Genomic DNA, 18805 nt, shown 5'->3' with positions numbered 1-18805 from the left:
CTCATCACTGCTTCTAAACACAGCTTAAAGTTCTCAGGAATCATGGTTGTCCCAGGTTCGAGACGCAAGAGTAGCTGGGTATCATCTACATACTGGTAGCACTCTATGCCAAAGCTCCACACTAGTCCAGGTATTTCTTATTTTGGGGAAAACAGGGTAGGTTAACAATAGGTTAAATAGTGAAAAATAATTATATATAACTGGTTACTTGAAAGAAGTTACTTCTGGACCCTTTGAGTCTGTGGTTAGTATTGTGTGAAATCTGAGATAGCTGAAATATATAATATTAGCGGAGATGCACTGAACACATTTACGAAAGAGGGAATAAAATGAATTGGAGCATTCTAAAAATTAAAAACCACTTGAGGAAAAAATGAAAAGAGCTGCTTTTAAGTGCAAATTTCTCTCTGTTTCCACACATTCAACTGCTCTAATCATCCAGATGCAGATTTGGAGAAGTTATATAATGGTGTGAACTCACTTTGCCTCCAGGTGGCAAGTGAATTCAAATGGTCCATGAATGTTGTCCGTTAGCTTCCACATTAATTGCATTCTATCCTATTGCATTTAAATACCTAATTCATTAAGGTGGTGAGAAGAAGTCTCAATCTGGTTTATTGAAATAGCTGAAACAGGCTACCATGCAGTAGCTATGTGGCTGTCAAAACCACTCTGTTTTTTATTCATATCAGTCATGGACATCTTGCATTTGGAAGTTTGTCTGCAGTCTCAAAAATACCTAACCTCAACTGCCTGCAGCTCTCTCTCAGTCCTGAGAATGGGATTAGCATAAATATGCTTATTTTAGCTTTACTAAACCTTAGGATGACTACCAGATTCATTAACCTGTTTGGGTCCAAACAGATTGTGAAGGAAACAGGCTGATCCATTTCATCCCTATTGCTCTTGGAGTACCCTTGCCCCTACATAGAGGGATAATAGGTGCTCCACCACCGTACTTTCGTTTTCTTAAACTCATAGGTATGGCATATTGATTTAATTTCAATATTCCACATTCATGGGGTTGGCATTTTTCTATGTCAACATGGATGGTAATAGCACAGCAGTGATCTAAAGGGAAACAAACAAACAAGGCTTGTGCTTCATCAATACCGTTGTTCATGATGTGAGCCCTCAATCCAGCTGTGTACACTTAGCAGCAGTGGCTATATTGAGAAGTTGACTGCTCTTTAAATTTACTATTGCTTTGCTCTAGCACATTGTGGCAAATTTAAAAAGCAAATGACTTCTAAGATCCATATTCCCTTGCTAGATAGTAGTGTGGCTGGAAAAAATGGATCATAAGGAGAACCAAAGCAAGTATTGATACTAGCAAGCACTATGGTTCACTTGGACATGAGCAGCTGACCTAGATAGCTAGATGCTGACACCAGAATTACATTGATCAGAACTGGACAATGACTTTGTAAAGCCTATGGCAAGGGTTAATAAGTACAGTAGAGTCTCACTTATCCAAGCTAAACGGGCCGGCAGAAGCTTGGATAAGCGAATATCTTGGATAATAAGGAAGGATTAAGGAAAAGCCTATTAAATATCAAATTAGGTTATGATTTTACAAATTAAGCACCAAAACATCATGTTATACAACAAATTTAACAGAAAAAGTAGTTCAATACGCAGTAATGTTATGTTGTAATTACTGTATTTACGAATTTAGCACCAAAATATCACGATATATTGAAAATATTGATTACAAAAATGGCTTGGATTATCCAAAAGCTTGGATAAGTGAGGCTTGGATAAGTGAGACTCTACTGTATTCCTCTTTTATCTGTTTTTGACATAGCCTTATACATAATTCGTATTCAGACATTTGTGATTCTGTGCAGAAAGGGAGCATTAATATATACAGGACACCTTTTTATTCACGGTTTCTTATGCAGAGAATGCTGCTTTCTGTGCAAGAAAATAAATTTACTGAACAGAAAATCACAAAATCCCACATTTGATTAGATAGTAACTTTGAGCAGGAAAATTCCTAAATAGTAAATAATCTAGATGGTGAAGAATCTAAGCATATCTAAATTGTCTTGATGCCGAGTTCTGATCATTGCAAGAATTTCTTTTTCACTGAGTATTAGAAAGCAGGAAAATATTATTTACCTTCCTAGCCTAATGATTTTGGTTATTTACAAAAGTCTTATTTAAAGCTAGCACAATAGACATAATTGTTAAACTTTTAACGATTGTGTCTATTAATATAGAAGGTTTGTCACTTGCTAAAGAAGAGCTACTGGTCAAAATGTCAGAGGACATTGCCTGAGATTTTTTTATGTATACTGGAAACACACAGAGACATTACATTGAGAACACCAAAAATCCTCAGAATGCAACTGGCAGTGGAACAACCTCACAGACAATATGGTAGTGCCATTTTTGTACTATCTGGTTTAGAAATGTCTACAACTTCTCTCACACAAGTGAACAACATTGAAATCCTATCTTTGTAACTTGATAGCTGCAGTGTATCATCACTCTATAAACCACCCGGGGCTGATTTTTATTTTACCCCTCAACTAATTACTATAATCATCAAGTCTGTTTTGTTGTGGGAGACTTCAGTAGCTATAGCTGCGCCTGAGGCTATGAAAAAGATGATAGAAATAGTGAAGCGATTCAGATGTGGGCCGATAATAGTAAAATGAGCCTCCTTCATGGAAGTAAATTACCACCATCATTTAATAGTGACCGGTGGAAGCGTAGTTATAACCCTGATTTGATTTTTGTAAATGAAAGCATAGCCCAACAATGCATTAAAAGGGTAGAAAACTCAATACCTAACACTCAACATAGACCAATATGCTGCCTATCATATGCAGCTGTAAGACCAAAAAGTTTCCCTTTCTGTAGAATATATAACTTCAATAAAGCTAGCTGGAAAAAGTTTACAAAGAACCTGGAAGCAGCTGTTTTCGATATAGAACCTTCCATAGAAGTCTATGACTTGTTTGTAGAAGCTATGAAAAGATCCTTGAAGCTCTCAATCCCTGGAGGCTGTCGTACAAGCTACCTACCAGGCTTAAATGAAGAATCGCTAACTCAGCAACAGGAATACCTCAGATTATTTCAAGAGAATCCATACCTCAAGTGATGAAACCATAGCCGCAGGCCACAAATTATCTACAGCCATAGCTAATGCTAAGAAAGTCCGCTGGATAGAGCTGCTTGAGAATCTTGATATGTCCAAGAGTAGTGGTAGAACCTGGTAGTTGTTGAGATGCTTTGATAATGATCCTCTGATCAACTGTGGACATACAAACCTAACACCTGATCAGATAGCACACCATCTAATTTAGAATGGGAAAACCAAATGCAGCAAAATAAAGGTTAAAATCAACAGGGCGCCAGAACTTGAAACCCACCAGTTGTCATCTCCCCTAAACCTGAAAGAACCCAGAGGAGCTATTAAGCAATGCAAAATTGGTAAAGCGCTTGGCCTAGATGATCTAATGATGGAGCAAATCAATTACTTGGGCCCCAAAGCTGAAAACTGGCTTTTCAAATTTTTACAATCAATGCTTGGCACACACACAGATTCCCAGACAATGGAGGAAAACTAAGATTATTGCCATTTTAAAACCAGGTAAAGATGCCTCCAATGCCAGGAACTACTCTCTCCTATGCGATCTGTATAAAATATATGAGAGGATGCTATTAATTCGACTAAGCTCTGTTATTGAACCCCAGCTTATTGAACAACAAGCAGTCTTCAGACCAGAGAAAAATGGTACAGCTCAAATTCTTAACTTGACCAAGTATATCGAGGAAGGCTATGAGAAAGGTTGCATTACAGTAACAGTTTTTGTGGACCTTATGGCAACCTATAACACAGTGCAACATAGGAAATTGCTCTATAAAGTCTACCATATCACCCGGGACTACGATTTTACAAAAACAATCCAGATCCTCCTAGAAAACCGCTGCTTCTATGTGGTTTTTCAGGGCAGGAAAAGTAGATGGAGGAGGCAAAAGAATGGACTACCTCAAGGCAGCGACTTTCACTGACTTTGTTTAACATCTTTACTAATGATCAGCCATCACCACCACTAGCTTTATATATACTGATGACCTTGGCCTAACAACACAAGTAAAAGACTTTGAAACAGTTGAAAACCAACTTACTAATGCCCTGAAAGATCTCTTCAGCTACTATAAAGATAACCACCTGAAGCTTAACCCTATCAAGACACAAGTGTATGCTTTCCATCTACTTGTGAAGCCAACAGAAAACTTGAAGGCCAAGAACAGACTCAGAAGGGGAGTTGGCAGATCAAAAGACAATCTGGCAAAATCGCACTACCTAGAAGAATCCTCCACTTTATATGAGTGCGGAGCAAAACAAACAACTCAGCATCTGTATGCTTGCCCACAATGCCCAGCCTCATGTACAGAGGAAGAACTGTTAAAGCTACAGACAGTGCAGTTTCTGTTGCCCATTTTTGGTCTAAATCTATTTAACAGCTTATGAATTCTTTATTTTATTAGTTTTAAACTTATTTATTATGCAATGCTTTTGACACAAAATAAGATAAATAAATTTAAAATAAGGAAATAGAATAAATGGGTGCAGGGGGAATAATCTCTACACATTGTCAACTTTTGATGAACAATTTGCAGTCAGTTATGATCCAAGAATTGGTTGTAAGTAGTGAAAATATAACCCCAAAACTTCTCAAATCACTACCACGGTGATGGTACTTTTTTGCCACTATCTGTGCAGTAGTGCTGAGATGTTCGCTACCTGCCAGCCTGTGTTAGTTTCTCTCTAAAACATTGGTACATCTTGACATACTTGCAGGGAGAAATTGCAAGCAGTTCTGTCCTGGACTTTTTTCCTGATACATTGTCTTGACATAGATGTGTTTTAAAGGGGAGAATAATGGAGGGAGACATTGGTCTTCAGTGAGGTGCTCTGTCACCTCTGCCATACTTGGCTTTAAAAAGAGTGGATGTTCCAGGAAAAAATGATTTCTCCCATCTATTTGATGTTTCAGCACCCTGAAAACAATGGTTCAAAACTATAGTGTCAAACCTTTTCCTCTGATTTATTTTAGAAGCATTCCACTGTCCCGCAGACCTATGTGGACTGATAGGATCTTTCTAGTAGTATTTCCAATAGTCTGGACCTTGAACTGTGGCTGATAATGGATTCATAGCCAATGAAGCTGTTTTAATAAGGAGGTTATACATTTCCTGTAACCAGTTAGGAAGTTGGATATTGCATTTTAGATTTGTTAAAGTTTTCTGTTCGTTAAGACTGCATCACATAGACTGTATTATAGTAATCAAAATTAGATGTAGTCAAAGCATGTATCTTGTTGGCTAATGGACTAACACATTTTATTGACCTAGTGTTTCATGAACTGCAGCTCTTATCAGATGGATTCTTCATAGATTTCCATTAGTCCTTTAATTTTTCAGCTGACACTCTAAAATGTATTCTTTATTCTCTTTCCCTTGGTGTTGATTATCATTGTTCTCTTTTATTTCAGTATACCAAACATCTTATGTATCTTAACTGAGATTCTTCTACTGTCATGGCCATAAATTTAATTCATGATAAAGGAAATGAAGTGCTACACTTTCCAGAGGAATAGACAGAGGGAAACTTGCTTACAATAATCATGGGATAGAGACTGTAGTGTGAAACAAGTAACACTTTCCTGTTTCACAGAAAATTTTGTTGCTTTCCTGGTGAAGATATGGCATTTTGGTAGAATCAGGGATACTACCCATTGAACTAAATAAGCCAGGGTGACATTTCTGCTATGGTGTAGTATTTTTTCTGTTAATATAACTTCTACTGAAGAATGGTCTGCGTTTCTTTTCTTTCTTTCTTTTTTTTAAAAAAGACTGATGAATTATGTTTTTACTGCTTGGTATAATATACACCTCCACCAAAATTTACGAAATGTGGCCCTTCACTGTGATCACATAATCGCCCCTCCATGAAAGAGCAAATTTCTAGCCTTATACTCATGTATAAGTCTAGAAATTTTAATTTAAAAAATCAACCCTTGAAAAAACTGGGTTGACCTAACCACAAGTCAAAGTAGGTAGTACCCAAACACTTATCAAAAAAGGAAATCACCTCCTTCTCTGAGTAGAGCAGTGAAAGGTAAAATCTTAGTCCAGCTCAGGAGAACATAGAAGAAGCACTGAGCCACTCTACTCTCTCTACCATGGCTCTGCTCCTGGTCTTCTTGGGAAATTGCAGTGATGGCCCCTTGAAACAGTATTGGTGCTTTCCCCTTTTCATAGAATGGCCTCCAACTTATACACAGGTCGTATTAAAAACCCATGACTTTGGCCCCAAAACCTGCTGTCAATTTATACACGTGATCAACTTATACATGATTATGGTAATTCAACCCAGCTCTGAATTTAAAAAACCCTTTATTGATAGTGGAAATAAGTCACCAGGTAGATTCTATACAACATTATCTATCTTAGGCTGGCATTTGTTTTCTCAATCTTAAATGCGTCATAACCAACCTGTGCAGGCCCATTCTCTTTCTTCCACCTTTCCTATCTTGTTTTCACTGTAAGTAGCAGAAATCTTAAAGTGAGGAACAAACATGAAATTTCTCTTAATTACTGACTGATTTCCTGGGAACACAGCCCTGTCGGCTTATATTGCCTTCTTTAGTTTCTCTAAATGGTGTCCTCTCTTCCTTTTCAGTGTGTCGTTTTTGCAATGACTTCAGGCCAAATGTGGAACCATATCCGTGGGCCCCCATATGCTCATAAAAATCCTCAGAATGGGCAAGTGGTAAGTGCTCTTATTGTACAAATATATAAAAAGAACAATATCCCCACAGAGGGCTATACATTCAAATGGTAAAGAAATCGAATATGAAAATATGTCAAGATTGTTTACCTTAAGGAACATTTTCCCCCCTGAAACACTTATATCTACAATATGAATTTGATAGCACATAAACTTAATGGAACTCTTTTGTAGGACTGTGCAGTGAACCTAAGGAGACTAATATCTGTAACTGAGGTTCAATACATAAAATTGCTTCAGTTAAATGTCTATCTATTTTCTTTCAGCCTTCCTATCAAATGGATGAACTGCATGACCATTAGGATCTGTCAATTGGATTTAAAGTGTTGTTTTATAGTTCCCTGATAGCCTTTTTGTGTGATTGCAGGCAGGGGACTTTATCCAGATTGGCCTACTCCTTAAACTGCTCAGAACTCCTTCACAGTAGATTCAGGCGTAATCCGAAAACTACCAAAATCTCAATGTAAAACAATGACATAAAATGTATTGATTACAATAATGGAAAATTGATCTAGATTATAAACAATAAAAGCAAATGAAAGCTTAACATCTTAAGCTTTCAGTATTGCTGAAAGAGCTTCCCATTTATGACTAAATGTATTTTGAGTCACAGATTCTTAGGCAGGTAGATTCTTCTTGTACCACAAAAAACCCAAAAAACATTTAGCTTGCTGTTGATTTTTTAAAATGTGTGTCTTAGTTCTAGAAGCTGTCAAAATGTGCCAGAATGGAGGAAAAGGCAAAAAGAAAATAACTCTTTTCATTAGATGAGTTTAGGGGAAAGTCCATATCCCAAGGAACATAAACATTTTCTCAGCACTGAGGTAGCTGGGAAATGAAATTTACAACTGGTATATTTTTGTATTCTGAATGGCCATCCCTGTCCATCTCTATGTGAAGGAATATGAGCCTTTGATGACTAAAGCAACAGACTGTGTTTGGTGGAGAAAAAAGTTCCAACTCTATTCTCACTTGTTGTCTGCTATAGATCTCTATATAGTGAATATTTGAGAGCTGCCTGTACTCTGACCAACGGATGCAACTGTGTGATCATGTCTAGTGCATGTTCACCCTGTCCATGTGTGTTTTGTTCCATCTTGAGTGTTTCCTGGTTATCAGAGAAGGTAGAAAAAAACAAAAATCAAACCATTGTGACGCCTCTAGGCTGCGTGAGCACTGGAATACCAACACGGAGGCCAATAAACAATCTAATATCTTTATTAAAGCAATAAAGGAATCAAACAAAAATAAGCAGAGTATATAGTCCAGCAATAGTCCTTTTAGGAAAGGTCAAATGTAATCCAGTAATATAAAGTTAAGTGTCCAGTATTAGAGTTCAAAGTTTTAAATCCAATAACCGAAACACACTCAAACTTCCAAGCAGTTTGAGTGGGGAATAAAGCAAGGTCTTTCACAAGAGTTCCAGGTTTAATGTCCAAGACAGGGATAACAAGGCAAGGCAAGAAAGCAAGGCAAAGTTGGTCATGGTGGAACTGAATTGCAGTCCAGACTTGGCAGGGAGACGAGACACAATGCCCGGTCTACTCGAGAGTAGCGCGCCGCAGTAACTAGAGTCGATGTTAACTTCCCAACTGACACGTTGACACCGCGATGGCTGGCCTGTGCTCAGAACTTTTATGGGACTTCAACTCTTCCCCCAAACCAGATGCCTGATCACATTTTCCCAAGGGAAATGGACTGAAGACAACAACTTTGCCAGATGCAACCCTCCCTGAAAACTCCCAAGGGAATCGGTTTAATTAGCATCCTCTCTCTTCGCTAATCTCACGCTTCGTCTCCGATTCTCCTTCTCAGGCTCTGTTTCAAGGTCTTTTGTAATTAGCTTTGGACCAAAACTGTCAACAGGGAACATCTGGAAGGGAACAGAATCTTGCTGAGTTGGAACAAACCCCATATCCTCTTCAGTCTGATCTATAATGGCTGCGGGGTCATGACTCGAGGGTCTCTGAGACATCACAACCATTAGGATTTAATGTAGAAAATGATCATTCATTTTTCATGCTTAGCAATATTATTTCTTCAGCATATATGCAAGACCATTTGAGAATATTGATTTATTTCATTACAGTATGCATAAGATCTGGAAGACACAGTGAACTGAAGATATTCTTTTTCTTTTTATTCTTGTTGTTGAGTATTTTCAGCCTACTATTTTAAAAAAAATCTCTATATTGATGAAGGCTAGCTTATTCATTTATTGAATCACATGCAGACTACTTTTGCATCCTGCCCAGTTTTTTCATCCTATCCAGCCAATAGAAACAATAGCAGCTAAATAAGCAAACATGGAAATTGGATCATGAATGAATCATGGAGTGTTCAAGGATCGGGGCCAAGATGCTTATTTATAAAGCTATTGTCCATCCGAAACTATTGTAGGCCTGCAAGACATGGACCATCTACAAACATAACTCTCAGCTTCTCAATCTCTTTGGGAAGATAGGTGGACAAACACCAGCATTCTAGAAGAAGTAAAGGCTACCAGCACTGTAACAATGACTCCCTGCCGTCAACCACATCATTCAAATGTCTGATCACCATCCCCCAAATAAATTACTTTATTCTCAATTTAAGGATGGAAAACAGAATTTGAGTGGATAACAAAAGAGATTTAAAGTTGGGATTAAAGCTATTTTTTTTAAAAAAAATGTGGCATAAACACCTAGAACTGGGCAGCCCTGGCATTTGAGTGTTGTAACTGGAGGTCAGCTATTACCAACAGTGCTATGGATTTTGAAGAAGCACAAATACAGTATGAAAGGAAGAAATGTGCCAAGAGAAAAGTGCATCAAGCAAATCCTTGTCATGAGCACCTTCAATCTGGAAATCTGTGTCCTCAATGTGAAAGACCATGTAAGTCTTCACAGTCATTTACGAATTCACCTCCCAGACTCTACCTTTGAAAGACAATCATACTCGGCCCTAAGTGATATTCCATAATTATGGTTTGTTAATTGTGGTGTCTGAACTCAGTAGTCTGACCAAAGGAACAAGCTATGGTTTGTTGTTGTTGGCTTATTAAATCAAACAGGCCAGATAGTTCTGTTAGGACACAGGGGAGTAGGGGAAGTAAACTAGATTGCTGGGAAACAGTGGTGTAGAGTTAAACAAGCCCAGCTTTGCAAGCCATCATATTACACATGCACAAAAATAATTGTGGTTAATTTAGCCACTCCTATTGCAGAAAAAGCAGTTTGGAAGGAGGCACCAGCATACTGCCTCTTCCCTGATATGATTGCATCTGAGTTCTCCCAAGTCTTTTAAAGAAAATCATGTCAAAGTGATTGATTTGCAGACCTTGCCTTTTCCACCTCCGTATTATCTTCTGTTTGAGGACATTTCATAGAACTATGACCTGTGTGAAGTGTGGGTTGGGGGAATAATACAACTGTAACAAAAAGAAGCTCTAGCTTTAAGTTTACCAATGAATGACTACAAAGAAAGGTTAAAAGATAGTGAAAAAATTTACAGTATAAACATGTTGACATAATTTTATGGGTGATTGCTTAGTCCAGCAATTTTACAGTTATCATTATGTTCAATGAATCACATCCTGAGACATATGCTGCTGTTGCATAATCATGCTTTGTGACTTCAAAGGAGGATCCAGGTAGCTATTGAGACATTGCAGTATTTTTATCTTCCTTTTTCTTTTTACTTTTTGTGGGTTTCGAAGTGTATGCCTCTTTGAGCTTCCCGCTTGGATGAAAAAGCAAAGGAGAAAAAATAAAACTGATGAAAATAATAAGGGAAGCTGTCACAAGAAAACCAAATGTCAAGGCTTTGACACAAAGGCCTTCCTTTGCCTGGTTTGCCTCCAAACATAGAAAGGCTGAGATGGCCCACATTCTTTCACTGTACTTTGAAGACTGTGGCAGAAAAGTATTTTATTTCTATGAAATGTACTGTTTTTTTATCCAAAGAGTGGTTGAGTTGGGAGCCTACATAAAATCTAATTTGTCTTTGCCTCTCCCTCGTCCACCCACCCGGTTCACACTGAGCTGCACTTCCCACCATTTTCAAGCTTTCTCATTACCAGTTAATAGAGAATAATTTGCTTAGTCTTGTGAGAGGAAATCCATTCTTAGTTTTCTTTGATGCCTCATATCTTAATTAGAGTAAGGGAAAAAGGCAAAGGACTGAATTTGATGACTGATGGACTTGGTGACAGGAGGATAGGAACTGATTGATGACAGAAAATGATACATTTGGTCTGGCAGCTTTGTTGTGCAGAACTTTGACTAAAGAGGTAATAAATAAGCGTGTCACTAAAACACTGTGTTTAGAACAGCTCAGTTTTTTCATTACTCCATTTCAGTATTTAATTTATTATGCTTTTTATATAGAGTGACAGAAGGGTGAGAGATGGCAGGGAGCAGACACTGGTACTAACAATTAAATCAGTGTGTGTCTATGTGTGAGCGTGTGATATATTTAATAAATTGTCAGTTTTAATAGATTCACTCAGGTCTCCAGCCTAGATAAAAAGCATGATATTTTTCCCTTGCTTTCTCTTGACACCTTTTGCAAGGTGCGATAGTTACTCATATGGTGAAATTTTTGTTTGTTTGCTCAAGAATTGTATTTTCTGGCAGAGAATGGAGGACTGTATACAGTGAGCATATGAGCTTCATCTTCAAAGAGATAGTGGAGACTACAACACAGACCAATAATTTTGAAAGCCTGGATCTTAGAATGCATTTAAACTGCATTTGCACCATAGAATTAATATATTTTTACACCACATTAACTACCATGACTCAGTGCTGTGGAATCATAAGAACTGCAATTTCACAAGATCTTTAGCCTTTTTTGCCAAAAAGTGCTGATACCTCACCAAACTACAAATCCCTGGATTTCATAGCATTGAGCCATGGCAGTTAAAGTAGTATCAAACTGCATTATTTCTATAGTGTAGAAGCACCTCTAATTCCACCAGCATCCAGACTTATTTACAAAGCATGGAATGGCAGCCAGATTCTCTACCCATATTGCAAAGTTTCTCACCTCGCTAAGAAATAATTTTAGAAAATTTATATTGTATTGTAAGTAACTTCCTTTTTGATGTTTGTATTTTTTTTCTTTGTCACGCCCTCCCCCTCTGCTAAACTGGCAAGTATAGTAAAAAAAAGAAAAAAAAAGGCTACAATGAAACATTGAAAGCCTGCAAGAGGAAGCTATAATATTTAGTCTGGCTTTACGTCAGTGAGATTTTGGACTTTGTTTTTAAAGTCTTATCGGTGATGTCATTGTGGGAATATTTCATGTATATTCTTTTGCACTTTTGTCTCTGTGCTAAATTATTTTTATTACTGCCAAGCTGCTAAAACGAATCCCTTTTCTCCCTTATCTGGAGTGCATAACGGTTGGAAAACACTGCAGTATTTAAAATGGCAAAATAGTTTTGTGCCACATTGTTGGGGTTTTTTTTAAAAAAAAAATATTAACTGCCAGTCCCTGGAGAATTGGAAGGAAAGAAAAACAGTACAGATAGTCCTCGTGTTACAAACATGAGTTACATACTACTCAAGAACGGGGTGAGATATCCTATGCTATTCAAATCTATTTAAAAAATCTGGGTTTACATTTTTTTAAAAGTACCTGTTCTGATTTGCATACAAATTCGGCTTAAGAACGAACCTACAGAATAAAAAAAACCTTTATTTGTATTCTCCCCTATCTCCCTAAGGGGACTCAGGGCGGATTCCAACATACAACAGCAAACATTCAATGTCTCCATAAAACAAACAAATACTGACATAAACTCACATGAAACCCCCACAAATGAAAACAGGAGTAAAACCTAACATCAAATTTAAGCTAAAATCAATGAATTAAACCTAAAATCAATAAATAAACCAACTTAGTCAGACAAATATTATATATTGAACCTATCTTGTTCGTAACTTGGAGACTTCCTGAATAAATTAAGATAAAAACAAATAGACAAAACCCCTGCTAGTTCCATACATGTAGTGTCCTAAAAAGCACTGATGTAAAAAAAAGCTAATGGTAAAAAGTTCAAAAACGATTAAACCACACAATACCCCAGTAATTCCAGCTGTGAAAGCCTATGACAATAAATTAAACTATCATACGAAATCCTTTTAAAACATGATGATAACAAACTAGAGAACAGAAATTCCATTAAAAGACTGGACTGCATAGTTAGTCACCAAATGGCTGCTCAAATAAAAAGGTTGTTACTGGCTGACGGAAAAGGGAGAAATCACGTGTTAAAAGTGGAAGGCTATACAAAGCCAATATTTCAAATTTGTACTTAAGTTACTGGAACTACAGCAGTTAACACAGGTGAAATTAAAATTGTTAAGGTTTTTCTCAGTATAGTAGCAAAACGTTTTTCACAGGTTATTCTAATTAAAATAAAATAAACTCTGCGGAATTGTAAATACTGCATTTCCTTTTCATTCACTGTAAAGTCTAGTACATGATATGGCCTTCCTCTATTCCACCCACAGAGAGCTAAACGGAAGCATAGAAACTGCAGTTCAGCATCACTGATTTTGAAATGCTTAGTAATTCAGCTAGAGGACAAACAGTGCCATAATTTTGTCTCTTCGCCTTGGAAATGATGCTTTCAGTTCTGTTCTTCTTATATATGTGCTATGGCAGATGATGGAAATGGCAAATGTAATACCGGTTTCCCTTTCTATGTTGTGGACAGGATGTGCAATATAACTGGCTGCCTTCCACAACTTAGAAATATGATTCTGATCCCTTTTTCTTTTCCCTTTGTTTTTGATGAGCTAGGCTAAATATCCCAGGACAGTCCACAAAAAAAACCCAACAGGGCTAGGATTAAAAAATGTAGAAGTTAATCGCATTCTGCTCCCAACTAGAGAAGAACCAGTGGCAAAAATGGGAGCTTGGTAAGCTGAAATATTTAGCTTAAACACTTGGGTTTACTCTAGTTGGGAGTAGATTTGGGCCATACTATTTTATATAGGGAAAATCCAGAAAATGCCAGATCAAGAAACCATTCAAGGCTGATAACTAATTGGAACTTTATCTTCTATTAATTTACATAGTTGCCTGACACTGGCTGACCACAGTTCTCTTTACCTGGTAATAATACATATTTCAACTACATTTCCAAGATCAGTGTGGACCTCTTCAGCCCTTATGAGTGTTGACCATATTTTGTTTAAAGAAGCAAGTCTGCTATCCTCTGTCAAGGGCAGGAAGCAAGACATGATATATGGTTAAAGGTCACAAAGTTTAATGAAATGACATCTTCCAAGAGTCAGTAGATGCCTTTTCTAAGAGAACAGAGTGAATTGTTCCCATTTTTTTAAAAAAACATAAAAACAATTAAAATATAAAAATCTGTCTCTTAATTATGAAAACTTCAAAATGGACAGTGAACTTTTTATTTCTGACCTTTCCCTTTCTCTAATGAGATTACTTTAAAAAATTAAAAAATCTATTTTGGAGGCTTGATTTAAAGCAGAAATGAAATGGTTTTCTGTGATAGAATTAGCCATTGTGCATACTCTAATACAATCTGTACTTAATAAAGTAATATTTTGGAACTTGCTTGAATGTTGCTCCAGGATAACACATATAGAAACCACTTCTTTGTGAATTCGTACATCCAAAGAAAAAGAAGCTTAGTTTACCACCTATTATTTATCGAGAACTTGTTTGTGCCCCTACTAGAGAGTTAGTATTGGATTCTGTGAAACACAGCTATGCTGTGGTCATTAATCTGATTAATTAGGAAGACGGTATAAAGAGAAAATTGTTAAATTAGTCGCACCATATAGTTAATGGCTCTATTTTGGCAAGAATGTTTATTATACACTTGTTACATTATAAATGTGTATAAGTGAAATTTGTAAAATGGCTTTGCGTCCTTAGTTCCAACTTGTTAAAAGGATGCTGGGATGTGTGGAAAATGTCAGTAATTGTTTTTGCCCAAAATAGCAGAATTCATAGCTGTTCTATGTAAAACATTTCAGTTTATAGAGAAAACATGTTATTTATCAACCAAGTGCTTGTTCTCTTTTTTTAATCATTGATATATATCCATGTTTTAAGGGGTTTCTTTTCTGTCCATAATTTTTACTTTTTCTAGACCCTTGACTCAAAATGTGCAAAGAAAATTCTATGAGCATTTTAACTGAATGAGATTTTTTAAAAACATATCTAAAAGAAATCAGCAACGTGAATTCTATAGTCAAAATAGAAAGGGCTAGGATGCTCACACTGTGAGCCAAGAGTGCTTTAGTCTTATTTCTTGAACTTTATCTCCTCCTGGTATATATCATCTACTTTTCAAACTGAAGGCAGTCCCAAAATAGTTTTTATAAAGCACTATATTATCCCATTCACAGGAGAAAAAAAACATTATCTTATTGAAGTCCAGCCAGGTTGTGGGCATGGATATTGTCAGAAAATAATTGATTATATGTTCAATGTCTGTGTATCCATACTATGAAACCAAAGTCATTTGATGCCACATAAACTGCCATAGATGTATCTAATGGAATCATGGGATTTAAAGTTTGGTTGGATATTTACAATTTTGGATGAGAATCCTCTTGTTTTGGAATATCAGGGAAATAGAGTTATAAATACTGCACTGAACTGCTAATCTCAGGATTCTAGAGGATACAACCATGGCTATGCCGTCACACCCAGGCACCTTTTAAAGCTTTAAGATGTGCTTCTTCCTTTGCCCAGGTGAACTGCGGGGGTCTTACTTAGAAGCTCTGGAAATCCCAGTAACCAAAGGCACTTCAAGTTGAACAATCAAACAACATTTTATTTTCACAAAGTCCTTGGCAGACTTGGAACACGTAGTTAAGGTTGCAAATATAAACAGTCAACTTATAAAGTCTTGCAGATGTTCCTTTCTTGCTTTGCCCCTTTAGTTGATGGTTTAACTTCCTCCAAAGGTGAAGAGATCCTGAGATCTTCTTTACCCTAGCCCTGAGCTGTCAGAAAGAGCAGGTCTATCACTATCTAAGCTCAAACCTAGTTTTTAAGGCGCAGTAGGTAGAACTTCTTCCAGTGGCAGAGAAATCCTGAGATATTCTCTGCCCCAGTGCTAAGCTACTATTTTTAGAAAGAGCAGGTCTTTCCCTATCTATGCTCAGCACTGGTTTTAAAGGCAGAGGTCAATACTTATGATGGCTTTGTCAGAGTTGGCCTGGCTTGGCCACACAAGCACATCTGAGTTCTTTTTTCTTCAGTCTAGAAGGCAAGAGGCTTCTCAAAATGGAGCCTTTCCCCAGGAAAAAGGGCAGTCTCCAGAACAAAAAGATACATTTGCAAGCTGCAAGCAGCAAAGACTTTGCTGAGCTGGCTACAAACTCTACTAATGGCTAACTATCTGAGTGCTGCAGAATCTGCAGCAACCCTAGAACAAATGCATACAGGTGCTATTTCTACAACTATGGGCAGCTTGTAAAATCAAACTCCTGGGAGACGGAACAATGGCAGTTAAAGCAGAATGAGTGAGTATATCCTATTTATATTTTTCCTAATGAAACATAATGAAACATAATTACTTCAATACATAATGACGAGGCTTAGGCTTGAATCAGTTTGAACAAAAATGATTTGTAATATTCAGTGGACCGTTTTATATAATATCTGAAAACAGAACAGGAAGGAGGGAGCCGCAAAGCCTAGCAAAACAGATTAAGGGAGCCATATTTTATCAGTTCTGGACAGGAAGGAGTTAAGTCTGCAATATACCTGAGGCAGGGATCTGCCCCATCTTTCTCTCTCCCCGACAGAAGCAGCCTCCATCCATTTCTTCTTGGAAAATTCCTTCTCCTGCTTTCCCAGCAGCATTTGCATAGGGCAGGCATCAAAAGTTCATCTCAGAGCATGATGGGAGTTGAAGTTTTTTTTCTTTTTCTCTCTGTTTTCCCTCTCTTGCAGTTTGTCTTATTTTTAAAAATGTTATGGTTAAAATAAATTTTAAAAATCAGTAGATTGGTGAATTGTTGTGAAACTTGGCAGTTGTAAATGGGGTCTAAAACTGAAATAGGTTTCATGCAGATAGGCCTTAAGTTTCCCATTATAGCCAAAGGGCCAAATCTTTGCTGAATGAAAATGGCAAAACCCCTCCCCATTCAAGTAACTTCCCGGTAATCAGAATGAGGGGTCAGCCGACAATGGACCCCAAAATGGCATGCCTTTTGGCCAAATTGCACACTTCTAATAATGACTATAGCTTAATGAAAAGGAATTTCACTTTTTTGCAGCATATATTTAACTTTTGTGACACGTCATTAAATGTTTGTGGAAGATTATCACAAGGGTCATGAATGTACCTCTGTTATGTCTATTGAGACAACAACATATTAGGCAGGAGGAGAGTGACTTGTAGGGTTTAATATGATTTTTTAAAGTAAAATGTCTAACAGGAATGGTTATAGCTATTTTTCTGAAATAAGTAAGCAAATATTGAGAATTTCTATTTACAAAATATACAGTCATCCTTCCAAACATGTGGTTTTGAGTTTTGCGGATTTGATTATTCATGGATTTGATTAAAATGTTCTTTCCAGGAATCTATAGGTCCTTTGGTGTGATTCCTTAGTCAACTTCCATAAGGAAGTGGCTCAAGTATTTTATAATGTATCATTTTAAATCTTTCTTGTATTTTGTTAAATTACCTAATTGTTTTAATTGCTTATATTTTATCTTTTTGTACTGTATATTGGCATTGAATTTTGCCAGATTGTGAGCCGCCCTAAGTCCCTTCGGGTGAGAAGGGAGGGATAGAAATGATGAAAATAAATAAATAAAATAAATAAATAAGGAGATGACCATAGAGTCCTACGGATGGACCTAGAAATTTCAAAAAAAGGTGTTATCTTGGGTAAAAAAACAACAATTTTTGACTTTCACAGGTCCTGTCCCCCTAACCACAGCAGATGTGGAAGGCAGACTATAGCTATAATACTAACCATATTTGACACTTGGAACTGCAACTCTGATTATTTTAAATATACAGTAGAGTCTCACTTATCCAACATAAACGGGCCAGCAGAACGTTGGATAAGTGAATATGTTGAATAATAAGGAGAGATTAAGGAAAAGCTTATTAAACATCAAATTAGGTTATGATTTTACAAATGAAGCACCAAAACATCATGTTAGACAACAAATTTGGCAGAAAAAGTAGTTCCATACGCAGTAATGCTATGTAGTAATTACTGTATTTATGAATTTAGCACCAAAATATCACGATATATTGAAAACATTGACTACAAAAATGCGTTGGATAATCCAGAACGTTGGATAAGCGAGTGTTGGATAAGTGAGACTCTACTATATATATTTTACTAGTCGCTGGGCTGAGTTAACTAAAAGTGCTCAATATAATTATTTATTTTCTTGTATTTAAGTTGGTATCTTTGCAATATAAAACATTCTTCTCCTACAGCTCCTTTTGTGTGTGTTCTGTTCTTTCTGTATCCCATAAAAGGTGACACTTATTTTTTATTTCCTTTAATGAAATATTAACATTCCAATTTAATTTGGTAAATGAGAAAGTTAATGTATCCTATAAATTCTGCAGCTGATGTCATCCCTTCTACATGAGGGAATGTTAATGTTGTGTTCAGGCATATTTGGTGGACACCCACTTTCCCCAAAATAATAAAATGAAATAGTACAGGATAACACAACCTTGAATCTTGACCTTTTTTGTTAAATGTTGTCAGGTTGCCTTGAGCTTATGGCAACCCTATAAACACTTCGAATTATCATGTTTACTCAGTTCTACTCAGATCTTGAAAATTCCTGATTGACTTCATTGGCCTGTAAGGTGGCTTTCCTCCTTTCCTACTGACTTCTACCTTATTAAGCACTATTATGTTTTCTAATGAGTGATGTCTTCTTATGAAGCATCCAAAGTACAGTAGTTCTTTACTGTATATCAGTGGTATGATAACATGAGCTCGGTACTCCGACAAAGATTTTGACTTT

At 36.8% G+C, this 18805-nt stretch overlaps 1 protein-coding gene across 3 annotated transcripts in view; it reads left to right on the top strand.

Annotated features, from left to right (window-relative positions):
- tusc3 (tumor suppressor candidate 3) overlaps nt 1-18805 on the top strand; it is a 193548-nt gene that overhangs the window by 115877 nt on the left and 58866 nt on the right. For 2 of the 3 annotated variants that reach the window (XM_003221566.4, XM_062981522.1), the window contains one exon: nt 6704-6793. The exons of the other annotated variant lie outside the window; for it this stretch is intronic. In XM_003221566.4, the coding sequence (XP_003221614.2) occupies nt 6704-6793 (90 nt within the window). The remainder of the gene's footprint in view (nt 1-6703; nt 6794-18805) is intronic. 3 annotated transcript variants of the gene reach the window in all.

Source organism: Anolis carolinensis, chromosome 5 (assembly GCF_035594765.1).
Source record: "Anolis carolinensis isolate JA03-04 chromosome 5, rAnoCar3.1.pri, whole genome shotgun sequence".
NCBI lineage: Eukaryota > Metazoa > Chordata > Lepidosauria > Squamata > Dactyloidae > Anolis > Anolis carolinensis.
Note: the sequence above shows the minus strand (reverse complement) of the source record. Positions and strands in the feature narration are given on the sequence as shown.